Raw genomic sequence first — 25,025 nt, 5'->3', positions numbered from 1 at the left:
GCAGTACCTGGGTTGCTGTGATGCAGGCCCGGACTTGCTGGTCCTCAGCACCTGGCTGAGGACCGGGCCCCAGCCTGTCTCTTCCATAGTGATTCCTTCATTTCGTCCCTCAGGTCTGGCTGCTTCAGCTGACCCCATTTTGCCCTCTTCAACTTTTGTACCCTCCCCTCCCTCCAAACCCCAGCACACGCTCGTGCGCGCGTGCACACACACACGCACACACATGCACCATGTAACAGTGTGATCACACTGAGAACACCTAACTCAGTGTGTCTCTTTCTGGGGATAATAGCGTTTAAAGCAAGGAGTAAAACCTTGAACTAAAGGAGCAAATCCCTGAGGCTAGAATGTGGGCACTGGGATTGGCTAGTCGTGGTGGTTCTTCTGGGCCAGCCGCCCTCACAGAACCTCTGAGAAGTCCCGTGGGCAGCCGCGGCATCGGAGACGGTGCCTGGCCCTGCTGTCCCAGGAGCGGGCGTGAGGCCGGGCCTCCCTGTGCGTGACCTGGGGAGGCACTTCACTTTGCTCAATCTCCATCTCATTCTCGGAGGGTGACCTTGCCCAGCTCAGCTCAGAAAGGTTGGGAGAACGAGCAAGGCCAGGTGGGACCACAGCATGCTTGTCCTTCAGGGCTGCCCCCTGCCCACCCCGCCAGGGACAGAACGCACAGGCTTTGTAAAGGAGCCTGCCCCAGCCCCGCAACCTGGCTCCAGAAGCTCTGACCTAATTGAAGTTGAGTCTAAATGCTTCCTCTAACAAGATGGCTTTCCAGAGGTTCTTTGGAAACAACCCCCATCACACTTACGGTGGGCTTTGTGCGCCTACAGTCTCCCACCCAGAAAGGCAGCCATTTGCACAGCCCATCTGGTCTGTCTCTCCGTAAAGGTAAATACGCTGGGCGTTGTTTTTGGCCTCAGCCTTTGGTAAAATTCCAAGTAGGATCCCAGTAGTGTGGTTCCGTTTCGGCCCCCTCCCCGCCCACAGTCTGGGAGCATGTGTACATACACGTTACGTCGGGGGGTCGGGGGGACACAGTGCTTACTAACGTGGCATGTTTTTGTTTACTTGAAAATTGCTTCCCAAGATTCAATCTGGTTTTCAGAAAATTTTTAAATTACATTCCCACGTACAAATAAATTGTATGCTTTCCGGGTAAGTGACATGTTTATCTGGTGATAAAGGGGATTATAGTGCTCTTAACTCTCATGTAGTATGTCCTGGTCAGAATCACGGAGCGCGAGGGCACTGTTTAGTCTTGCTCGTCACTCAGCATGGCCTCCTTCTGCCCACTCCAGGACAATGCCTTTGCCACGGCCCCAGATAACATGTCAGTCAGCGCCGTGGAACCAAAGAACCTCTGGAAAGCCATCTTGTTAGAGGAAGCATTTAGGCTCAACTCCAATTAGGTCAGAGCTTCTGGAGCCGGGCTGCGGGGCTGGGGCAGGCTCCTTCATGAAGCCTGTGCGTTCTGCCCCTGGCTGAGCCGACCAGCCAAGCTCCTAGCTCGACCTTGGCCTCTGACCTTTCTCACCACAGATATACCGCAGTCCATGAGCACTCACTCTGAAGGACATTTCTGTTCTCTCAGGATGCCTGTTTTCTCCAGCCGCTCACCCCCTTTAACCAACCCAGTCAGCAGAGCTCTGACTTTGCTTTGGCATAAAGGGTCGGCACTGTAGCTACCAAGAGTAAAGGCCGTGTCCTTAAGGGCCCAAGCCAGGCGTCTCCGGTTCCGGTGGCCGCCATCCTAGCCCCCTCCCATTGTGAGCTGCAGCGAGCTGTCTTTCACTGGTGCCTTAGCATCAGGGTCGTGATGCTCTGTCCTCGCCTTAAAAGAACCGCTTGTCTTCGGCCCATCTAATGTGTTATTTTAGAGGCTACCCAATTACCCTGAAAGCAAATGGAAAAAGAAAAGAGAACGCTAATTGTTCGAGTGGGTTTTCAGCGTACATTGACTATACTTTCCTGACAAGTGAGTGCTAATCAGGGGAAAGGCATGCTTTCTCAGGTTTTGTGAGCTCGCATGGCGCAGACTCCGCAGGGCACTTTATTCCCGAGACAAACCGCTGCTGAGGAGGCATGCGAGGCTGCACTCTTAAGCTCTCGCAATTTCCCTTTGTGAAAAGCCCCACCTTTAAAATTGTCGGCACCAAAGCTGCCTCAACTCTGGCGGCCCCCACACATGTACGTTGGGTAACCGTATCCCAAGAAGAGGTGCTCTTCTGAAGCTGTTTCTCATGAGTCCTCAGGCCAAACCCAGGGAAGCTGGGCATGGCCCCTCAGAGGCCCGTTGTGGTGGAAGGAACACAGGCTCCGGAGCCCCCAGGTCCACCGGCCTCTCCCTCCTTCAAGGGTCTCTACAAGCCCCTTCCCTCTGCCTCAGATCCCCGTGGCCTCCTGTTGTCCCCAGCCCCGCAGACCCAAACTCAGGCCTGGTTTCCGAGCATCCAGTTGAGAGGTGGTTCACCAGAATCCCTTGTGCTGCTTACCAGGCAACAGCCAGGGCAGAGCCGAGGGGATCACGCCCCGAGTTCAGGCGGCAGAAGGTGAACAGAGTCAGGAAACAGACATCCTGCGGCGTGGTGGCGGCTGAGGGGCCCTCCAGGAACTCTGGAAGCCATCCCGTCTGAGTTCGGGGCACCCCCAGCCTCACTCTGAGGCGTTGTGGGGTGGGGAGGGGCGTCATCCTTACTCTGAGTAAAGGTGCCACTAGGTCTGAGTGTCCGAAATTGTGTAAAGTCACACATGCATCAAACTCTGCATGAAGGAGAAAAAAACAAAGCGCCTTGACCATGAGCCTCCTGCTCCGTGGAGTTTGTGCACGGCACTCCCGCAAGTCCGGAATGCGTTGTTCAGCTGGAGGACACTCGGCCGTTGGCGGGATGGGCAGGAAGTGTCGAGAGCCGCCGTCCTTCACACTGCCCCAGCCCCTCCCCAGAGCACCTGTGGGGTGGCCCCTGGGCTTGCTCCCCCCATCCTCCCCCTCCCCACCCCCCTCCCCCCCCGTCGGCCCCATGGAGCCCAGCCTGCTACTGCTTCCTGGCCGCCACCAAGAGGGCCCATCCTCACTGTAGCCTCCGGCAGCTCTGACGTCATGCTGGCAGCAGGAGGTTCTAATCCCGAGTGTTTTTGTTGTGCTTCCTCAGGATTTCCTTGGATCTGAAGACCCCAAAGAAACAAAGATGCTAATCGCAAAACAGGCTGACTGGGCTCGAAACATCAACGAGCCCAAAGCCGCCGTGGAGATGTACATCTCGGCGGGCGAGCACTGCAAGGCCATCGAGATCAGCGGGGACCACGGCTGGGTCGACATGTAGGTTTCCAGTCCCGGCCCCAAGAGGCACGTGGGCGGCGGCGTGTTACGCCCTGTCAGCGCTCGGTTGTGACTGACAAGGGAAAACAGTGTTCCTCTAAGTATCTGGTCATAGGCAACGCTGACTCGGTTTGGAGGAAATACAGATACAGCAGTTGCTGCCTTTGAGCTGCTCAGCAAGGCCCTGGGGAAGGGGTGGTGGAGGGTGAGGGGGCCACCCAGGCTTCGGGGCCGCTGTTCCCTGAGCCCCACCTGAGCTGGCACTGCTCCCTGCAGGCATGTGGTTCCCCCAACACCCTCAGCGTCAGTGTCTCCACGCCCCCCTTCAGATGAGGAAACCGGGGTTCGGGGACCGAGTGATCACACAAGGCTGGCCAACCAGGCAGTCGTGGAGCAGGGCCTGTAGCCTGTGTGATGGTCAGCGCTAAAAAGAACAGGAGCGGTGCGGAGCGCCTCGGGGAAGGAGATATGCATTCTCCCGGGGGAGCCAGGGGTGGTCTTCGCCTGAAGGGCCTTTGACGACTTGCAAGTGGTGGAGGCGCAGGAAGGGGAGGGTGCGCAAGGGGAGGAACAGCAACAGACAGGACAACTGGGCCACTTTGGGATGACTGTCCAGGAGAGGGGCGGGGAGGATGCTGGCAGCGGTAGGGGCATCTGGGCTGGTCTCACGGGGAGGGCCTCGGGGGCCAGACTGAGGTGTTTAGACCTGTCAGCAGGTGGGGAGGACCCCGGTCAGGGCCGTGCTCCCGCCGCAGGTGTAGGATGGAGGGAAAACTGGAGGAGGGGAGACCAGGTGTCCAGTGAAGTGGGCCGAGGGGGCCGTGTGGCGGCGGAGGGAACGAGAGACTTGGGAGAGCTGAACCGCAGGACCCGAGGCGGTGGCGTCAGGGCGGGGCTGACTGGGGAATTGGCGGAGGACTCTGAGTTCTGGTTAGTTGGTGGGCGATGCTGCTGACGGAGGCAGAGACCGGAAGCTTGGGAGCTTCCGGTGGAGCTGCTGGACAGAGGATGGGCTCAGTCTCAGGACCCTTTTTGGGCGGGGTGGCCTCTCTCCTCCCACCGTCAGGAGTGGGCTTTGTGCTAACGTGTGTGTGTGTGTCTGTGCACGCGTAGACGTGGGCAGGCTGCAGCTGGCAGAGGAAAAGCGGTGTAGGAGTAGCTCCTGAGGTCGGCTCGGCCTGCGCCCTGAGGGCTGTCGGTCGCCCTGGAGACCACTCTGTGGTCCCTGGGCCGCAGTGGTCCGGGACCCAGAGGGAGAGGGGCTGGTCGACGACTAAGTCACGCGGTGCGTGTGGCCCCTCTTAGCGGGCCCTCCCGCACCGCCCCATCGTCCTCTTGTCCCAGAATAGCGTTTCTTGAAGACAGAGGTGCAGAGTTCGCCTACCCCACCGCCCCCATTAGGTTTTTCTTTTCATGGAAAGGGGTGGGGCAGGAAAGAGCCAGGCAGGTTTAGGGCCCCCAGTCACTCTAGTTTTTTACATCACCGTCATTTGCAGCTGATACGTATCACGTTACCCCAGGGGTGCTCACCGCGTTCAGAAGAGAGACATCAAGCACACTCTGTCCTTTCTCCCGGGACATTAGGTTTCACGGGTGGGGCGGGGGTGGGGGCTCCCAAGGGGTTGCCTGCACCACCTTTCCCTAAAAATGTGTCCTATCTCTGCTGAGAAGTGGTATTTTTAGAGCCATTATTCTTCTCAGTACGGATTGACAAGCCTCCCTGAGCTTGCCGATTTCTGAGATGTCTCTGTTAACAGCTGCTTCCCCATCCTTTCTCACAAAGAGCGAGCTGGGAAGATAGAACCCCTCTCCCCTGGGAGAGCCGCTTTGGCTCCAAAGCCCAGCCTCTCCGGAGGGGAGAAGCGCTTTCCACGCAGCCCCCTGTGCCTACGAGCCGTGGCGGAGCCGGGTGAACCAGTGGTCCTGTGGCACCCCCCACCCCAGCCCTGGCCCGGTCAGCACCATGGCCAGGAGAAGAGGCAGATCCCCGCAGGCTCTCCTCCCAGAGCGCAGAGCATTAGCGCACTGGCCCTTCCTCCAGCGGTCTATCCCTGAAGGCTGCTCCCATCCCCGCCCCTGCTCCCCTGTGAGAATTCCTCTAATGGTGCTGAAGAGGGCACTCGGCCCCTTCCCGGCTGCAAACGCCGGCCTCTGGTGTCCTCATCTGTGAAATGGGAATAACAGTACCGCCCCCCCCGAGGGCAGAGACGATCCAGTGAGATCATATGTGGGAAGGCTTATGGCACTGAGCTGACGCGCGTAGATGAGCAGCAGATGTTGGCTACTCCCCCCAGAGCTTGCTGGACAGGGTCGTATCTCCCAGGAAAGACACATGAAGTGAGGGACAGAGTGTCCTTCACCAGGCGGACTTTTTGGGTGAAGTCCCTCAGTGAGTAACCTCGCATCATGCACCGGGGCCAAGGCACCATACTGATTGTGGGCAGAGTTGGGGAGCTGTCAGCACGATGAGCCGCCCTTGGAGAGACCCAGACGCCACGGGGCTTCCCCCATCAGCCGCCTCCCCAGAGTCCACTCCTCCCCATGCTCTTGCCGCTCCAGGCTCATCGACATTGCCCGCAAGCTGGACAAGGCTGAGCGGGAGCCGCTGCTGATGTGCGCCCACTTCTTCAAGAAGTTGGATAACCCTGGCTACGCTGCTGAGACCTACCTGAAGATTGGTGACCTCAAGTCCTTGGTTCAGCTACATGTGGAGACCCAGCGCTGGGACGAGGTGAGCGCCAAGGCCCTCCCTGAGCCCTGGGACACGGGGACTTGGGGGGCGGTTCACACGGAGAGCAGCTGCCCTCGACGTGAGCACTGGCCTGAAAGTCAGGAGACCCGGCCGCGAGTTCTCTGAGCCCCGAGTGTTCTGGAGGGCCTCTCTGCACTCGCTCTCTGCCTTTGCTCATTCGTTCATTCAGGAAACCCTCACGGCCTGCTGGCTCTGTGAGGGGCGTGAGGGATGCCAGAGGTACCGTGACAGCCCCCGCTGCCTGCCGTTGGTCCGGGCTGATGTGTCGCCGACATGGGCCACCCCTCTGTGACATTTAAACCCTGCTTGGTGGCATTTTTCTGCCAAGTTGTGGCAGAAAACGCCAGCCATACTTCCCAGGCGCAGGCTGCCAGAGCCATTACGGGCCCTCGCCCTCTCCCCTGACCCCTCTGCCCCAAGGCCTGGGAAGAGTTAGCCAGGCCAGCAGGAGAGACGGCTGCAGGGCGCTGGTGGAGCCACCGCCGTGCTCCCCCTCTGTGGCTTGACCCCCACCCTCTGGCTCCCTGGCTCCCCGTGCCCTGGATTGAAATCCATCTTCAGGGGGCTCCGAGCTGTGCCCACCTGCTGTGGTCTGGTCTGCAGGGCCGTTGCGAGGCCTTTGCTGGTAAGAGCCATCTGACTCGTCTCCCCTCTCAGTGGCTCTGTTTGCTGAGGTAACAAGGTCACTGATGAAAGAGGGTGGGGCCAAAGACAGGCAATCATGGCGTCTCAAGAGGCGTTTATCAGCTTTCTCAAGCAGCAGAAATGAGTGCATCAGGCAGGCTTTCTCCCCATCACCACATACTGGCCCCCGTGATTCATTTCCGGTTCTCCTGGCCCGACAGGTGGTTCTGGGGCTCAGACGAAGCAGACAGCGGGTGCTGTGCAGCACCGCATCCACTGTCATCTCTGACAGCTAATAAGCAGCAGCGATGATAATGTCAATTCTGTTTCCTTAGGTGTCGCCTGCAATTAAAAGAAATCTGTTTGCTGCGCTACGGGAGCCCACGCAAAGCCTCAAAATAAAATGTTTCCGATTCTGTGCCGCTTCTGTGGTCCAGAAACAGACTGTGTTGTTATTGAATCCAATCGCTTGCATATTGCTGTTAATTGCCTTTTGTTTTCAAAAAGCTGATTTGTTTCTGCGTTTCTGGGGGTGGTGGTGGCGGGGGGGGAGGCACTCCCCCTCTCTGAGTTGTCAGGCCGGCAAAATATGACATCCCTAATGGATTCAGCCAAGCGCCGTGCTTTCACGGGGGCGGCGGGGGCCGGGTTCTGAAGCGTGCATTCGCTCCTTCCCCTAGGCCTTCGCCTTGGGTGAGAAGCACCCCGAGTTTAAGGATGACATCTACGTGCCCTATGCTCAGTGGCTCGCAGAGAACGATCGTTTTGAGGAAGCCCAGAAAGGTAGGCCCCACAGCCTGTAACCGTGCAGAGGGGGCGGGAGAAAGCGCTGGCCACACCCGTGTCCAGGAGCTGCCCAGCCCTCCCACCTCGGCCCTAAGAGTGATGGCTCCCTCCTGCGGGTGTGGTGGGCCGGGTGGTGGAGACCATGGGGCTGTGGGAAGGAGACGGGCTTCGAGTGGGATGCTCTTGGGCCCACCACTCACGGTCGAGCCCCAGGACCTCCGGCAGGTCCCATCGCCTCTCTGAGCAAAGTGCTCTGCGTGTCATCCCGTGTTATCCTCACAGCGGGCCCGTGATGTAGGTACCATTTTATAGATGAGAAAACTGAGGTTGGAGGAGGTAGAGGATTTGCCTGAAGTCCCACAGCAAGGGGGTGGCACAGAGGGAATTTGAGGCGGGGCACGATGGGGCAAGGATGGAACAAGAGCCCTCCCATACAGTAGGTGAGGCCACTTTTCCTCACCCAGAAGAGAACCTGGGCTCTGTCTCTGGCTCAGGGAAACTGGGTGTCCCCTGCTCCTCAGTGCACCCACTGGGAAAACAGCTGCACACGGGAGCGAAAGGACGTCTAGAACTTTAACTGGCAATAGTTTCAAATATGACGGCCTTCTCTGCGCCAGGCACTGATTGGGCGCCTAACCACATAAGCCTGCATCTCGCCTGCAGCCCTGCAGAGACGCAGAGGCTGATGGTGCCCTGCAAAGTCCCAGAGCCACAAACGGGAGGGCCGGCTTCAGACCAGGGTCTGCCTGTCTGGGAGCCTGGTTCTCTAGACTTGGGTTTGCGGCCTCTCTGGGCAGGGCTCCAGTTGGGCATGTCATCTTCCGTAGCATCCTGTTTGCACTTCTCTGTGGGAGCAGTGGCCGCCTCTGCACACATTTCGGGGTGTCTCCCTGTGGAGCTCCTCAGCCGAAAGGCCCCGTGGCAGGACAGCGTGTTCCCCACGGCTTCAGTGCTTCCAGAGCGCCCAGGTGCTGAAGTATGTGCATGTTTGGGCAAAACACGTCAACCTACCCATCTGTCTGTGTCTACCCATCCAAGAATCCATTGCCATAGTAACTTGGTGCTCAGACAAGAGATTGGAGATGAGAGTGGAACAAAGGCCAGAACTTTTCCTTCCCGATCGTGGGGGGCTTGGATCATCCAAGCGCCCACGTGTGGGCAAGTGTCACAGCTAGGAGGGCCTCCCCAGGCGCCCCCGACACCCCAAGGCTCTGGCCACATAGTTGGGAGTCTAGAAATTTCTGTGAAGTGGATGGAAGAATGGTTGAGAAATTTTTTGCTGGTTTTTACAAATATTGGGTTGCTAGAACCAGGCCAGATTTTCTAAGGTGGTCATCCAAAAGCCCTCAGTTGAAGACCGAGCATGTACTTGCGTTGGGCTCGGTCCTGGAACCTTGGGGGTGCCAGCTGACCTCCCCCGTGTGGCCCATGTCGTAAAGCCTGTGTAGGTCTGCAGTGACAATGCAGTGAGGGAACTGGCAGCAAAGCCCTGAGCCCGTCACCGTGTCACCTGGGGAGCGGCCAGGCTTTGTCCTGCGATGGGGCGGGGCATGCAGCAGGCGGTGCTTCCACCCTCAAACTTTGCCCCTTGGCGTGGCCCTCAGCTTTCCCTGTCTCCCATGCCTTCCCAAAGTGGGTTGCCTTTTCCCAGCCCCTCAAAGGAGTATATACCTCACTGTACTTTTTCAGGATGTAGCCTCGGTTATTTATAGCCTTCGGCCTGAAAGGCGCATCCCGGCAACGTGGGGCTGCAGCTGCTCCGATGAGTGTCCTACTTCTGCAGCGCACCCCCCCAACCTCTGCGAGCCCCACAGAACCCCCCCCAACTCCCCACCACGGGGCGTGCTCTTGTGCCCCTGCAGCGTTCCACAAGGCCGGGCGGCAGGGTGAGGCGGTCCGGGTGCTGGAGCAGCTCACTCACAATGCCGTGGTCGAGAGCAGGTTCAGTGACGCCGCCTATTATTACTGGATGCTCTCCATGCAGTGCCTCGATATAGCTCAAGGTAAGCAAGCATCAGCCGGGCCCCTTGTTTTCCCCGGCCCTGCTCTGGCACCAAGATAAACATCGGAAGATCTGGGAGGCTTTAATTAAAGCCCTGGGCTTGTTTATTGGGTGTATTGTCCATAACCCTGTCTTGTAGCAGTGTAATCTCGCGTGGCATCTCTTCCCAGTTTGCCCATGAGCTTCAGGATGGTATGAGGGCCGTGCGGGGGTTACGATTGGGAGGTCCGGGTCTGCGTTGCTAATTCGGAACATGTCTCTCCCTGGCTACCTGGGAGCCCATAACTGGAGCTGGCTGAGCACTGACTTAAAACATGAATTAAATGAAAAGGTGAAGAGGAGATCACTTTTTAGGTGCACGCTGCAGATTCTCACTCATCCCAGGCAGGATGGCAGATAGTTTTGGTGTTGATCTCCTTCACAAGACGTCCCATGATGTGCCGCGGGCCTTCTGGAAGTAGACGGGGCAGGGAGACGCTGTCCCCCTGGCCAAGGCCCGCCCGGGGGGTGGATGCTGGCATGGGAGCTGCCAGGGGACTCGTGACAAAGCACAGTCCTTCCCCAGCGCTGCCTGCTGTCTGTGAAGCAGGGGTGACCCGCTCTGCTTCCCGCATGACTGCGCGGAGCTGTGGGTAGAGTTAGAAAACTGTCAAGCCCTGGTGTGAGGGGACACTTTCTATTCCGGCCAGGGGTGTGGGCTTCGAGGAGGAAGGATGGGGAGGGAAAAGGTTTGAGGTGGGCATGAGTGCTCCTGACGTGCGCCCACCCTCCCTGCCAGGGGCCCTGGCCCATTTGGGTGCCGGTGATCAGCCTCTCCCCATGCCAGCCCTGCCCCAGGGAGTGACTCTGCTGCCTCAGGACAGTAGAGCGCCTTCCCCATCGCCCTGGCTCGGGGGTGGGAGGCTGGTGTCCGGAGAACTAGTCCAGGCTGACACGCCCTCTCTCCGCTCCCCGCAGACCCTGCTCAGAAGGAAGTGATGCTTGGCAAGTTCCACCACTTCCAGCACCTGGCTGAGCTGTACCACGGCTACCACGCCATCCACCGATACGTGGTAAGGTGGGCAGGGGCACCACCTGCCAGGCGGGGGGGCCTGGGCATGTCTCACAGGGTATGACGGCCTGCGGAGAAGTCTGGTCTCCCCCTGGGAGACAGGTTGGAACTTTGATTTTTCTTGATTGTTCGCTTGTTTGATGTGCAGCGTGTGGGCTTCAGAATCAGCCAGCCGGAGCTGGAGGGGGCCTTCCGGTCGCTTGCTTTGGGTTCAGATGACTCAGGCGGACCCTGCCCTCGCCACTCAGAGGGCTGTCTCTCTAAATGACCCGTGGGGGATGTTCCAGGAGCCCCTGTCTTCTAGTCAGGTGAAGGTCCAGCGCTAACCAAAGGCCCAAAGTCTCTCCCTGGCCCTGCCACTGACTTCCTGTGTAACCTTGAGCAATTCACTTCCCCTTTCTGACTCTCAGTTTCCTTCTTTATAAAGGAGAGAGTTGGCTTGATCTCCAGAGACCCAAATAGCTCTTCTTAGTTACTCCTGAATCCTTTGTTTAAGCTGTTTTAAATCTGCCTCCTGATAGTTGGGAACAGGTGACAGATTGCCCTCAGCTTCCTTGCTTGCTTATCCTCAGTCACTCAGCAGTGTGAGTGTACCCCGTGCTGATAAGTCAGAGGGCAATAGCACTAGACGATCCTTACTGAGTGCTTACTGCATACCAGGCAGTGTGCCAAGGGCTTCGTTGTATCAGCCTTTTGACCATGCTGTGAGGCACACACTGCCATCCCATTTTACAGATGACAAAACTGAGGTGCTGGACAGAGAGATCGCACAGCTAGTAAGCAGGAGAGCCAGGACTTGAACCCAGACAGCAGCCTGCCTTGGAGCCTGTGCACTTGCAGCCCCCCCTCCCCACCCCCGCCTGCTGAATTAAAGAAGGCGGACCGCTGGCCTCATGCACCAGCTCCGCCGTGTGACCTTGGGCTGGTCATTACTCCCCTCTGTGCTTCAGCTCCCGCCTCTGTAAGATGAGGGTCATAACAGTGCCCACTTGATGGTGAGGATCCAATGAGTTGACACTGGGCGGCACTTGGAAGGGGGACTCTGGGTGAGTGTCGGCTCTTGCCGCTGCCCTGTGCGGAGACCTCACACGAGCCTTCCATCAGCCTAGAAACAAGCAGTTGCATTTCAGTTCCCTCAAAGGACATGCTTAGAGGACTAAGAAGACTTCCTGGAGGAGGTGGCCCCCAAGCCAGGAGGTGGGAGATGAGTAAGATAGGGGCAGGTGAAGAGGGGGCGGAGGGAGGCCGCTCCTGGCAGAGGCCCCAGTGTGAGCGCAGGCCCGGAGCAGCCGGTGTCTCGGGGTGTGGTGTCCGGCCCGGCAGAGCAGCTCTGGTTTGGAGGTGGTGGCGCCTTTCCCAGGGGAGCACCCCCTCTCCTCTCCCTGGGACACTTCTGAGCTTCCACACCTCGTGTGGTAAAACCAGAGGCAGGCCTCTCCCTGGCTCTCACCCAGGAGAGGGTGCAGGCTCAGGTTTTCTTGGAACTGACAGAGGCTGTAGAAATTTAAGTGAGAACTAAGGAGCGAAGGCTGGGCTCTGGACCAGAGAAGTGGCGTAAAGCGAGTCCTCGTGGATCGAGACCAATTAGGGCCCGAGTCCTGGTGGCTCAGCGCTGAGTGCGGCCCAGCAGGGCCCTTGAGGAAATGTCAGTTTATTACCACTGAGTGCTTGCTGCCAGGGGAAGCTGGCCTGCTTTCATCTTATCATCCGGAGCAGCGTGCCAGCGTCCTTCAAAACAGGGATCTCTTAACCTCTTATAGACCCCTCCCGATGGAACATCCCCTGCAGGCTATGTGTGGAGCTTCTGGCGGCCTCTCTGTGCAGAAGACCTGTGCATTGAACTCACGGGTGTTGAGCGCCTGTCTGATGGGAGGGCCTGTGCCGGGTGCAGGGGCAGAGGCATGTAGCAGGGACCCCAGTGCCTGGCACGTCTGTGGGCATTGCCATCAGTCTGCTGCTGGACGGCAGAGAGGAGGCCTGTGCTCTCAGGCTACAGAGGGTTAAGTGCCTCCGTTTAAGGAGATGCTTGTATGGAGGTCACGTCTCAAATTGCCTAAAGGTCTCCCCTTTTAGAGCTAATTGGCAACAACTTGAGCTCAGGGAGAAGGAATCATTAGCCACCCCAGAGGCAACAAGCTTCAGAGAAACACTTTCAGTGGGTTTGAATCGCAGCCCCATGCGGGTGTCATGGGCCGACCGTGTCTGGGGCCTTGGTTTTGCCCTCACTGCTGTGAGAGTGAAGCTGCTTCCCTCGCCGGGTTGGGCTGGGGACCAGACGAGTGTGGCCACAGGCGCCCAGCACACACATGGCAGGTGCTCCCTGGGCGATTGCTCTTCTGTCGAAGTCACTCCGAGTGCCCGGCATCTGCCTCTCACCCGGCCCAGCAGCAGCTCGGCTGAGAAATTCAGTTCTGTCTGCTTTCCTCGCGGCAGGAGGAGCCGTTCAGCTTCCACCTTCCCGAGACGCTCTTCAACATCTCCAGGTTCCTGCTGCACAGCCTGACCAAGGACACCCCCCTGGGCATCTCCAAAGTGTATCCTTCGCTCACCGCCCTCTGTCCCGCCCCTGCTGTCTGATGGCCCCAGGAGTTCTTCCAGAGCACTATGCTGGCAGAGGCTCCCCTCTCTCTCCAGCAGCCCTCGGGAACAGACAGAGGGAGGGAGCTCACCATGCTGCTGCTGAAGGCGAGGCTCAGCCGGGGAGGCTCAGGCCAGCGCCGAGGGAGGGGGAGTTTTCAGGGCTCTCTGGGCCCGGCGGAGGGTCTCTGGCCCACACACTGTGTGGGCCTTCTGTAACCCCCAGAGGAGCATGTGACCAGAATGTAGGGAATGCTAGGCCTCTGAGCTGGGGACCTGGGGGCGGGCAGAGCTTTGTTCAGCCCAGGTGGATGAGCGCCTGCTGCGTCCCCAACGCACAGCCGGTAGCAGGCAACAAACTACCATCAGTCAGGGGAGATGACGAGTGTCAGGGCCTCGTTCAGTGGGATGCGTGCTGTGTGCAAGGGTGAAGGTTGGGGTCAAAGTCAAGGAAGGCTGCCTGGAGGAGGCGACATCTGTCTCTACCAGGGGAGGCCTGAGTAGATGTTCCAGGGGAGCACCCAGTGCACAGACGGGGCTGGAGGGAATTGAGGTGGGAGAAGGGAGGAGCTGAAGCCCCCTGCCTGGGAGCTGGGCTCAAGGGGCAGCACCTCAGGGCCTGCCTGGGAGCCGGCCTGTCCTCCTCTGGCTGCCAGTGAGGGCCATGGAGGAGCCTTTGGGCCTGTGCTGCCAGAGACTGCGAGGAAATAACCCCCAATCCTGAAGGTCCTGAAAAGGACAGAAGTCACAAGAAGCCCCTGTCCCCTCCTTCAGGAGGGGACGTCACTATTTCTCAGCCTCTGCCGAGCCCCCGCCCTGCTTTCTTCCCGTGAATCACACACTCTCCGAGGGAAGAGCTCAGAGCTGCCAGTTGGTGAGAACCAGCCTTTCTGAAGGGGTTCAGGCCCATCCTTTACATTTCGGGGGAAGCTGCCCCCATCATGGGGCGTCGGCCCCTGCACGCAGCCCCTGCGGCAAGTTCTGTTCAGGTCGGCAGAGTCTGACTGAACCCTGCCCTGAGCTTCACCCTCACGTCCACTGGGGATGTGGAAACGACTCCTGACATGGTCCCTGACTCCAGGGAGGACAGGGGATACACAGACAAGGAACCTTGTCTCCATGTGACGACTGTGGAAGGGGCCACGGGGGTGGGGTGGGGAGTGGGCAGCAGGAACGTCGGGGAAGGATGGCTCAGAGGAGGCTTGGGACGCAGGCCTTGCTTAGCTAAGGCTTGGCACGGGGCAGTGGGGAAGGGCATTCAGGGTCAGGGTGAGGGGAGAAAGGGCAGACCGGGCCTGGGCACAGCTGGCATTTGAGGTGACCTGAGGTGGAGCATGAAAGCCCGTCAGCCCCAGACTAAGAGCTCAAAGAAGGGCCCCGGAGCTCGCCGTGGCCTCGGTGAAGTGCAGGCAGAAGTGTTCTGCACTGGGGATCAGGCTCCTCCTGGCGGGGCTGGAGCAGGCGGCACTTGGTGCCAGGCAATCTAGGGGCTGGCTGGCAGGCCGGGTGAGGCAGGGAGAGCCATTTTGGCCCAGCCAGGGTCCAAGATGAGCCATCAGCAAGCCCAGAAAACCTAAGCAAGGTTAAAATATTAATGCAGACAACGCTGTCTGTATCTCTGGAAAAATCTCCGGGCCTTGATATCCGAGAAATTCACTTACCTCCCACAGATGAGCGAAGCAGTCCTCAGGCTCCTTCCCATGCCCTCCTGGCATGTGCACAAGCTGCGTTCCAGCTTGGGGCTCGCTCCAGAGGTGGGCAGTGCCAGTGCTCGGGCCTGCTGTGGCCTCTGTCGCCCTTAACCTCATCATCGGCAGGAACACACTCTTCACCCTGGCCAAACAGAGCAAGGCCCTGGGCGCCTACAAGCTGGCCCGGCACGCCTACGACAAGCTGCAGGGCCTGCAGATCCCCGCCCGGTTCCAGAAGTCCATTGAACTGGGCAGCCTGACCATCCGCTCCAAGCCCTTCCATGACAGTGAGGTGAGGGCCCTGGCCCCTCGGGCAGGAGGCCTCTCCTGACACCTCTGTGCCCAGCCTGGGTTCGACTGAAAGATGGCTGCCGTGCTCCTGGGGCTCTGCACCCCCTCCCCTGCCTGAGCCCTGTTGTGCCAGCTCTCTCTGCCCTTCCCTCTCTGCCTCCTCTGTTTATCACAGCCCCCTAAGCCCCACAGCTCTGCCCGCTTGCTTCCCAGCCGTCCTGGGGCTCCAGGTCTGCCCTGCCCCAGCCCCAGGGCCCAGTGTCTCTGCCTGGGCCTCATCCTAGGAGACCCTGGTCTAGTCCTCCTTTCTGGAGGCAGGTTATCACTCACCCGCAGATCCACCCCCAGTGTCTGCAGCTCCGTCTGTGCCCCAGCCTCCCTTCCTCCAACCCAAACAGCCACTGTCTCCTTCAAGCTCAGAGCAGACTTGGCAACAGCTCCCCCATTTCCTAGCTGTGTCTCAGTCTTCCTGAGCCTCAGTCTCCACGTCTATCAAATGGGGATGCGGGTCACAGCTTTCCTGCAGGAGGCTATGAGGAGGAATGAGGCTGAAGTTGGTCACGTGCTTGGCACGACCCGTGGAGCACAGTGGCTGGCTGGTCAGTGGTGGCTGTGGCCGGCGTCATTCCTGCCGGAAGAGCCGCAACTCAGGAGCCCCGCCTGGGAAGGGGGTGTCCTGGGCAGCGGGCCCCAGAGGCAGGGCCTCTGGTGTCTGTAGGCCCTTACTTACCCTGCTCCGTCCCTGTGCAGAGCCCCTGCCCCGCCCATCCAGGTGGCCTCTCCTCTTGGCCACCAGGCCCAGGAGGCTGGAGCCCGAGCCCAGGCAAGGAGACGGGGCTGCGCCCGCACCCCCGTAGAGCCCTCAGTGGCCACGCTCTGTCCTGCAGGAGCTGGTGCCCTTGTGCTACCGCTGCTCCACCAACAACCCGCTGCTCAACAACCTGGGCAATGTCTGCATCAACTGCCGCCAGCCCTTCGTCTTCTCCGCCTCTTCCTACGGTGAGTGCGGCGGGCAGGCGGGATGGCTGGCCTGCAGACGGCGCGGCCTGTGTCCTCATTTGGACAAAGTGGGGACAGTGAGACCCCCACCCCCACCCCGCTGACACATAGGGTCACTCGGGGTTCCCAGAGGCAGGGCCAGTGCTGCCCAGACCCCTCGGAGCCCGGAGTGCTGCTCTGCCTGATGAAATTCCTGGGCAGAGGGGCCTTCAATCCGGGCAGCTGACGCGGCTCTCAAGGCCCAGCTCTTTCCACGTCGACGGGGATCAGAGGCCCCTTTCCAGGAGCTGGGCAGAGGCCCCTGCTCTTCCCCTGCAGAGGAGCCCGTCCAGGCACTAGGGCGATGGTGGAGGGTCGAGGCCCCTCGCCCACACACGCCTGCTTCCCCTTGCCGCCCCGCCAGCTTTCAGCAAGGCCTGTACTGGGCGGGAAGGAGCTCTCGAACCCCCCTCCCCACCCCCAGCGCTGCCTCTGAGAGCCTCGCAGCCTCTCCCTTGCCTGTGTCTGCAGAGGTGCTGCACCTGGTTGAATTCTACCTGGAGGAGGGGATCACGGATGAAGAAGCTGTCTCCCTCATTGATCTGGAGGCACCAAGACTCAAGCGGGAGAACAAGTGGCAAGAGATCACGAGCAACAGTATCCTGGGCACCGGCCGGACCCATGTGTGTGTCCGCTGGGCGCCGGCCTGGAGGCAGGGGGGCCTTGGGGGCTCGCTGGGCCAGGTGAGGCAAGGGTGGGCCACTGTGTGCGCTGGAGAGGCCCCTACGGCAGCAGGCTCAGTGCCAGAGCTAGGTGGGGCGCTGGCCCGGGGTGCAGAACTGCTGCAGGGGCAGGGAGGATAGGAGGCAGGAACCACGTCCATGGGCCCGTGCCCGCCCAGGAGGCTGGGGGGTGGCTGCTGTGGGGCCCGGCCTGCCCTGACCTGGCACCCGCAGCCTCCCTTCCCCGGGGGGTGGGAGGCCTGGCCAAGGGGGTGGCTCCCTGGGCACCTCCAGCCCGGGCTGGCCGGCCCTGGGATCCCCAGGGGTGCCCACCCTACTCTGCGAGGAGGGTCTGCGAGGCTGCCCAGCAGCTGTGGGGAGACCCTCCAGGAGCTGCTGGCTGTGCTAGGGGCTATGGCTTCCCGCCAGGCCTGTCATACCTGGTCCAGCCCTGCAGACCACAGGCCTTGGCTCCCACGCTGCGTCTCAGCGGCCTTTGTGGGCTGTGCTGGGTCTTGAGGGGCCACAGCAGAAGCCCTCAGAGCCCCCCACCACCTCCCCCACCTGTGTGCTGGGCTTCGTGTGAGCAGGCCTCTCCTCCATGGGGAAAGCCGCTCGCGCGCCTTGCTATGCTTCCCTGAGCCACGGGGAGGGTCCTACACTGGCCCAAAGGGAGCCCCCAGCCCTGTGAGTCTCAATGCTTCGGGTGGAGGGGGGGCTCTCCCTCGGCCTCAGGCCCTGTCCTTGACCAGTGCCCCCCAGATGCCCAGACCCTGAGGCTGGATGAGAGCATGGACTCCGTGGGGGAAGACGACCCCTTCACGGCCAAGCTGAGCTTTGAGGTGCGGGCACCCCTGAGTGACGGGCTGCTGAGACCCCCCCGGCCCCCTGCCCAAGGCCTGGCTCAGGTCCCTTTCCTCAGCACACTCCCCCTGGGGCCCCCGGGGGAGGGAGGTGGGCTCCCAGTCACAGAGACCGCCAGCTGGGTTCTCCCGAGGGACCGGACAGGAAGGGGAGGGCTCGGGGGCCCTCTGTGGCGTGTACCCCCGCCGGCTGAGCTAGGCCCCATTCGCTCTCCCTGCCCGGCCTGCAGCAAGGTGGCTCGGAGTTCGTGCCCGTGGTGGTGAGCCGCTCCGTGCTGCGCTCCATGAGCCGGCGGGACGTCCTCATCAAGCGCTGGCCACCGCCCCTGCAGTGGCAGTACTTCCGCTCCCTGCTGCCCGACGCCTCCATCACCATGTGCCCCTCCTGCTTCCAGGTACCGCCCACGCATGGTCCCAGGGTCCTTCCCTCCAGCTGCTGCTGCGCTTCCCGGATGGGCCCCATAGGGAGGCCAGGCATGGGGGCAGCACACGTGTCCCTCAGCGGCTAAGGCCAGGGCTCCCGGGCTGGAGGAGAGGCTTGGCTGTCCTTAGTCGCCTCCCCAGCCTCACAGGCATCCCTGGACCATCTGCTGTGGATTTGCCCCTTGACCTTGTGCTCCTTGTACCTGCGCTTCATCCAGAGGGGGCCGGCCAGTGTGATGTTCCTGTGAACTGCGCTTCGGGTAGAAGGGGCCTCAGACCTTCCCCAGCTCCCTGCTGGTCCTCAGATTAGGGTGGGCGGGACTTGGTACTTCTGGCCCCGACTCACTGCCAAGCCGCCTGCCCTTAGCAGGGCGGTGGTCCCCGCCTGGCTCGGGGCTGCTGAGCGCCCAGGGTTGCGGGGTCACGGCCATCTCTCCCCAGATGTTCCACTCGGAGGACTATGAGCTGCTGCTGCTTCAGCACACCTGCTGCCCCTACTGCCGGCGGCGCGTGGACGACCCCAGCCCCTGACCAGCCCCCTGAGGACCGCCACCCTGCCCGACAGCTGCCTGTCGCGGGGCCATCGAAGGAAGAGTTAAACTGTCAGACTGTCTTATGCCCCGATTGAGTGTGTATCTTAGGGAGGGGCCTTGTGTAACCATGAAACTCCTATTTATGGCATTTTGTGTCTTGTGAATAGCACCAGGAGATGGAGGAGAGAACGAACATATATTTTCTAAGAGAGAGAGAGAAAAAAAAAATCTGTTCGTTTCAGAACGGCTCAGAGTTGTTTGCGGCAGTCTGCCGGAGTCCACGGATCTGTCAGACCGTTCACATGTACACTTTGCGAACAGATTGCCTCAATAATTACAAATAAAAGGGCTACTTATTTTCATCAGTGTCTGCATTTTAGCAAATCTTCATATTGTCTGCAACTTAATTTCCTTATGCAAAAGTGCACCTGTTTTTCTTTCTAATTTGATCCGAGAGGAACATTACATTTGTGTGCTCTTAAAATCTAATCTAATTGAAAATGGCAATATGGGAATGGTAGGGGAACAGGTTTTTTTTTTTTAATATATATATTTATTTATTTATTTTGGCGGAACGGGGCTCCATCTCAAGGAGAAGATGAGATACCTGGCCCTAAAGAAGGTGGCTAACAGGGCTGCTCCCGGGGCCTATGGAGTCCACCCTCTACTTCCCAACTGGGACCAGGCCCTCAGTCCTCCCCAGCTGCTCCCTGGTCCTCCACGTGGCCTGAGCTTGCCCCTTCCTGCAGCGCCTGGAGCAGGTGGGTCCCGCATGAGGTTCCAGGAAGGGCCCATCCCCTGAGCGTCAGCAAGCGTCTGATTTGGCAGCTTGAGGGCAGATGAGAAGCTGGGAAAGGGAGCTGACATTTATTGGGGACCTTCTTCTGTACCAGCCACGCTTCATATGCTGGCTCGGTTCTCACTCAGCTCTGTGACGGAGGGCGGGTGACTTCCCATTCTGCAGCCTCAGGGGCGGGCGGAGGTGCTGGGGTCTGTCCTTCCTTCCCCAAGGCCTCTCCCTTCACCCTCCTCCCCAGTCCCTGCCAAGAAGGCAGCAAGCAGTCCAGGGCTTTATGCAAAGTCCTGATGGCAGGAAGAGGGGGACTGGGCTGCCAGGGAACATGTGGAAAACCAGCCGGGTGATTAGATACTGATCTTTTGCAGGGCATCCGTGAAGCGGGCCGAGTGGGGCAAAGGTCCCCTCCAAAGGGAGGGATGAAGACATTAGGATAGGGGAGTGGCTGCAGGGGGGCCCCCCAGGGGTGAGTCCAGGGCTGGACCCTGGCCCCGCCCCCTCCCCCCTCCCGCCCTCTGCAGCTCTCTCAGGAGGTGACGGAGGAAAAGAAAGAAATGGAGCCAGACAGTTGTGCCAACAGAACTCCTCCGTTGAGCGTCTTAATTACTTACGATCATGCATGCTCTCTCGCGTGCTAAACATTTATTAATGTGTTAGGATTTCCATTAGCACGTTGCTTGAGCTGAAATCACTCGCATGTGGCTGGGAAAGAGGAGAGGGAGCAAACAGCACCCCCCACCACCGAACAGGCGTCAATCACAGCGACAGATCAGATGGCTCACGGCTAGAGGCGGGGGAGGGGCCCAGCCTGAGACTCCAGCGTGCATCCTTGCAGCCTTGCTATGCCTGGTGCTGCCACCCCAGAGGACCTGAGCTCCAGAGGCCTGAGTCCGAGCTCCCTGTTAAGTCTGGCCCCGAGTGAGGGTTTTCCATGCATTTATTTGTCTTCTATAACCCTCTGGCGTCTTCAAGGGTGCCCACTGGACACATGCTGAGACTGAGGCTTGGGAACATTCTCTTTTCTTCCATTTATGAAATATTTATGGAGCCAAGACAGGGTTACAGGCAGGCACTGCCTTTGCGTGTGAGTGCTGCGTCCTGCTCCCCTTCTGTCCTTACTGGGCAGGGCCGTGGCCAGGTCCGGCCCTCTCTCCACCGCTGTTGGCCCATCTGTACAAGAGACCCCTCCAGCTCTGACACTGAGGTCCCAGCCTCAGTCTGTGTTGGTGACCATCCCCCTTGCAGGCCACGGTGAGGAAGGCGAGGAAGGAAAGGCCTCGCCCGCGGGCATCCTGAGACGCCCCGTCTCCCCACGAGGACATGGGGCCCCGACAGAAGAGCGGTGGCCGCAGGCTGGGCCGCCGAGACGTGGTTCCGGCTGTGACTGCATCCAGACCTGTCTCCAGGTCCTCAGCACTGTTCTCTGTTCCTGGAAAGAGGAGGTGAGGAAGAGGGGACTGGGCGGCCAGAAAGAGCCCCGGGCCAGACCTCAGGTGGCCCCAGCTCGAGCCCAGCCTCAGCCAGCCCACCAACGTCCGCATCCACCCTCAGGCAGGCTGCTGAAGCCGGGGGCCCCTCGTGGCTCCTGGACAGGTGGGCAGGCATCAGTCGGCCTTCCCCACAGGCCAGCCCCTCCGTCAGATAGGCAGGAGCCCGGGCAGAGGGGCCGCCTCCAGGCGGGGCTCCCACCCTGGCCCAGCGCTTGCCCAAGCACATCCTGATGCCTTCCTCCAGACCCTAGGACATCAGAATGGGCTCCAGCACGCCACTGCCCTGCCTGTCATAGCTTCAGCGGCCCGCTGGCTGCCACCTAGCGCCCAGACCCCCGGCCTCCCTTGCCACCCCAGCCCGGGGCCCCAGCGCCTCTCCGCCAGCCGGGGGCCTTGGCCCAGCTGTCCCCTCCCTCCTGGCCCCAATGTTTCTGAGGCAGGAGCGTTTTCCCACCTCTCCAGGTTATCCGTTTTCCCTGTGGCTGCTGCCCCTGAAGACCAGGAGCTCCTTGAGGGGAGACCAGGAGGGGAGACAGGGAGTGGCCTAGGATTCACCTCCATGTCCCCAGGCCCCAGCATCTGGGGAGGGGGAGGCGGGAGGAGAGGCAGTGGAAAGCGCAGAGCCAGTCTCTCCTCTCCTCTTCCCCCCTTGAGTTGGCAGCTCAGTCTCAGGCCTCACTCAGGCCTCACTGTGGTGACGCAAGTGGCTCAGCAGTGAGGGGAGCTGGGGGGTGGCGTGGAGAGGAGGCTGCTGACCAAGCAGCACCTCCACGCAGAGGCTTAAGAGCTATTTGCGCACCGCTGCCCGCTAAGCTCTAATCCTTCGCCACACCTGGCCTCCCAGAGGGGCTGGGCTGGGGAAGCAGAGACCAACCAACCACCCCCCAGCCCCACCGCTCACCATCCCTCACAGCCTGTTCTGCGCCTGCCTGGTCGAGAGGGGCGGAGGCTCAGAAGGTCACCCACACTGCGCTTGGCCCTCCGTGCAATCCCAGCTTCCTTCTAGCCGGCCGGCAGTGGGGACAGCAGAGCTCAAGTGGAAGGCTGGACCCCCCGCCTCTACCCAGCTCTGCTGAGGAAGCTGGTTTCCCCAGTGGTCAGAGGCACGAAGGCCTCCCCGTGGGGCTGGGAGGAGCTGTCCCTACCCTGGACACTTGTTCATCGAGCACCTACTCTGGGATGGGCAGGCAGTTGAGAGACAAGTCAGATGCGGCTGGCAGTGTTGGGTACCGAGTGGGAAATGCAGGTTGAGAGCTGGAGGGGCCCTCCACGGCTGTGGACTGAACCAGGTTCTCAGGAGGGTTCCCAGGTGGCGCTAGTGGTAAAGCACCCGCCTTCCATCCCTGGGTCGGGAAGGTCCGCTGGAGGAGGGCCTGGCCACCCACTCCAGTGTTCTAGCCTGGAGAATGCCGTAGCCAGAGGAGCCTGCCGGCCTACAGTCCAGAGGGTCTCACAGAGTCAGATTTGACTGAAGGGACTTAGCATACACGCGCACGCACGCAGAAGCGGGGGACACTGTCAGCAAGGGTCACTGGTCCCGGCAGGAAACAGGCTCAGGGAAGGGAGGCCTGGGCTGCCCCCAGCCTCGTGGCCGACAGCCGCAGTCCCTTGTGGGAGGACTGGGGTGCCTACTCCTCGGGTCTGTAGGTCTGTGAGCCGGGCCCGGGCGGGACAGCGGGCAGCTTTGCCCTGCAGGTGCGAGTGGATCCTGGAGCTTCCTAGTCCCAGCGAACTGAGGGGGGCGACAGGTCTTTCCAGACTCTCTTGGCGACTGAGCCCAGTGCCACCCCTGCCACTGCTGCCCAGGCCTGAACAGCTGAGTCGGGCCCTTGCCAGCACCCCGGTGCAACCCACTTTCATCACTGGCACCCCACTGTGGATGATGGACAGTCTTCCTGAGAGCTCCTTTGGGGCAGGAGTAGCCAGGCGGGCATGTTGGGTGACCTGGGTGACCCCCTACGGACTGGGGGCCTTGGTCTCCCCACCTGCAAAGAAGGGTCAGAGTAGGTGACTTCTCATGACCTTCCTGTTGTTCTGTGAGTCCGTTCTTCCAAACAAAAGAGCATTCTTTGTTTTTAATTGTCTATCGTGCATTATAGAGCAGACGTCCATCATGTCAGGGATGACCTTTAACCCCCCATCTCCCCACCCTGAAAGAGTGGACTCTTAGACTCTTTCACAGAGGGTGGACAGTTATGACCAACCTAGATAGCATATTTAGTTAGAACTGGACGTGGAACAACAGACTGGTTCCAAATAGGAAAAGGAGTACATCAAGGCTGTATACTGTCACCCTGCTTATTTAACTTCTATGCAGAGTACATCATGAGAAACACTGGGCTGGAAGAAGCACAAGCTGGAATCAAGATTGCCGGGAGAAATATCAGTAACCTCAGATATACAGATGACACCACCCTTACGGCAGAAAGAGAAGAGGAACTAAAAGCCTCTGATGAAAGTGAAGAAGGAGAGTGAAAAACTTGGCTTAAAGCTCAACATTCAGAAAACGAAGATCATGGCATCTGGTCCCATCACTTCATGGGAAATAGATGGGGAAACAGTGTCAGACTTTATTTTTTGGGGCTCCAAAATCACTGCAGATGGTGATTGCAGCCATGAAATTAAAAGACGCTTACTCCTTGGAAGGAAAGTTATGACCAACCTAGATAGCATATTCTAAAGCAGAGACATTACTTTGCCAACAAAGGCAGAGATGTAGTCATAGATGGACCCGAGAGTTGGATGGTAAAGAAAGCTGAGCGCCGAAGAATTGATGCTTTTGAGCTGTGGTGTTGGAGAAGACTCTTGAGAGTCCCTTGGAATGCAAGAAGATCCAACCAGTCCATCCTAAAGGAGATCAGTCCTGAGTGTTCATTGGAAGGACTGATGCTGAAGCTGAAACTCCAATACTTTGGCCACCTCACATGAAGAGTTGCCTCATTGGAAAAGACCCTGATGCTGGGAGGGATTGGGGGCAGGAGGAGAAGGGGACGACAGAGGATGAGATGGCTGGATGGCATCACGGACTCGATGGAGATGGATTTGGGTGGACTCCGGGAGTTGGTGATGGACAGGGAGGCCTGGCGTGCTGCAGTTCATGGGGTTGCAAGGAGTTGGACTCAACTGAGCGACTGAACTGAACTGAACAGAGGGTGGACCTGAGTCTTAGAGAAAGTCAGCACTTCCTGTGATAACCTAGATCCATCCGCTCAGTCTACAGACAGTCCTTGGGCACCTGTCATGTGCCAGGCCCCAGGCACCAAACAGAAATCCCAGCTCATTCAAGTAGGGCAGGGGTCCCCAACCTCCAGGCTGTGGACCTACGGTACTTGCTGGGAGATCAGCGGCAGCGCTAGATTAGAAATAAAGTGCACAATAAATGTAATGCACTTGAATCATCCCAAAACCATCCCCCCTCCTAACCCCTGGTCCGTGGAAAAATTGTCTTCCACCAAGTTGGTCCTGGTGCCAAAAAGGTTGGGGACCGCAGAAGTAAGGGAAATGATTTACGTGCACCTGCTGTGTGTTGAGCTGGGCTCTGGGGCCCTGTGATGAGCAAGACAGACCCCAGCCCACCCCTGGGCTCAAGGTACAGCCTAAGAGACCCATGAACAGAATAGGAATTAAAAGCTTCCAGGTTGTCATAAGCATTAGGGGGTAACAAGCAAGGCCATGAGTTTGACGGTCGGGGGCTCAGCCTGGCCAGAGCAGGGCTGCGCGTGCTGGTCTTGACCCAGGAAGTCCATCGTCTGTCCCTCTGTCTGGCCAGCAGGGGCCGTGTCAGAATCAAACTCTTCACCTTGACCTCTTTAGCGATGGGCCTAATCACTGGGCCAAGCACCTTACACCTTGAGCAGCCGCACCCCACCCACCCGCCGCGCCTGCCTGCCCCTTGCTCCTTCCCCCCAGCGCACACACCACCAGGCTCCCCACTCAAGTCCTGACGCTGCCCGCTTCCCGGGACAGCAGGGCTCTGGAGCCCCAGGTGGGCTGCAGGGAAGGGGGCACGTTTCTGAGCAGAGAGGTGTAGACATCCCAGGTGGGACGAGAGACAGCACAAGGGAGCTTCAGCAACGGAGGTCTCGGACACTGGGATGCTTCCTGGCCGGCCTTGCGTTCCCTGCCTCAGGGCC

General features: G+C 59.6%; 2 protein-coding genes across 3 annotated transcripts in view; both read left to right on the top strand.

The window, feature by feature from the left end:
- IFT122 (intraflagellar transport 122) overlaps positions 1-18,968 on the top strand; it is a 65,543-nt gene extending 46,575 nt beyond the window's left edge. For both annotated transcript variants that reach the window (XM_004018535.5, XM_004018536.5), the window contains 12 exons: positions 3,147-3,313; positions 5,873-6,044; positions 7,370-7,472; positions 9,338-9,478; positions 10,435-10,529; positions 12,962-13,062; positions 14,923-15,088; positions 15,975-16,086; positions 16,597-16,722; positions 17,550-17,629; positions 17,881-18,045; positions 18,515-18,968. In XM_004018535.5, the coding sequence (XP_004018584.3) occupies positions 3,147-3,313; positions 5,873-6,044; positions 7,370-7,472; positions 9,338-9,478; positions 10,435-10,529; positions 12,962-13,062; positions 14,923-15,088; positions 15,975-16,086; positions 16,597-16,722; positions 17,550-17,629; positions 17,881-18,045; positions 18,515-18,604 (1,518 nt within the window). In that variant the 3' untranslated portion in view covers positions 18,605-18,968. The remainder of the gene's footprint in view (positions 1-3,146; positions 3,314-5,872; positions 6,045-7,369; positions 7,473-9,337; positions 9,479-10,434; positions 10,530-12,961; positions 13,063-14,922; positions 15,089-15,974; positions 16,087-16,596; positions 16,723-17,549; positions 17,630-17,880; positions 18,046-18,514) is intronic.
- A 120-nt stretch (positions 18,969-19,088) lies between these two features.
- LOC114109334 (myosin IC heavy chain-like) lies at positions 19,089-24,277 on the top strand. Its single transcript, XM_027957790.2, has 3 exons — positions 19,089-19,367; positions 20,648-20,844; positions 23,210-24,277. The coding sequence occupies exons 1-3, from the start codon at positions 19,205-19,207 to the stop codon at positions 23,219-23,221; spliced, it is 372 nt and encodes a 123-aa protein (XP_027813591.1). The 5' UTR covers positions 19,089-19,204; the 3' UTR covers positions 23,222-24,277.
- The last annotated feature ends 748 nt before the right edge of the window (positions 24,278-25,025 follow it).

Source organism: Ovis aries, chromosome 19 (assembly GCF_016772045.2).
Source record: "Ovis aries strain OAR_USU_Benz2616 breed Rambouillet chromosome 19, ARS-UI_Ramb_v3.0, whole genome shotgun sequence".
In the NCBI taxonomy this organism is placed as follows: Eukaryota; Metazoa; Chordata; class Mammalia; order Artiodactyla; family Bovidae; genus Ovis; species Ovis aries.
The sequence above is the reverse complement of the archived record's forward strand: the minus strand, read 5'-3'. Positions and strand labels throughout refer to the sequence as shown.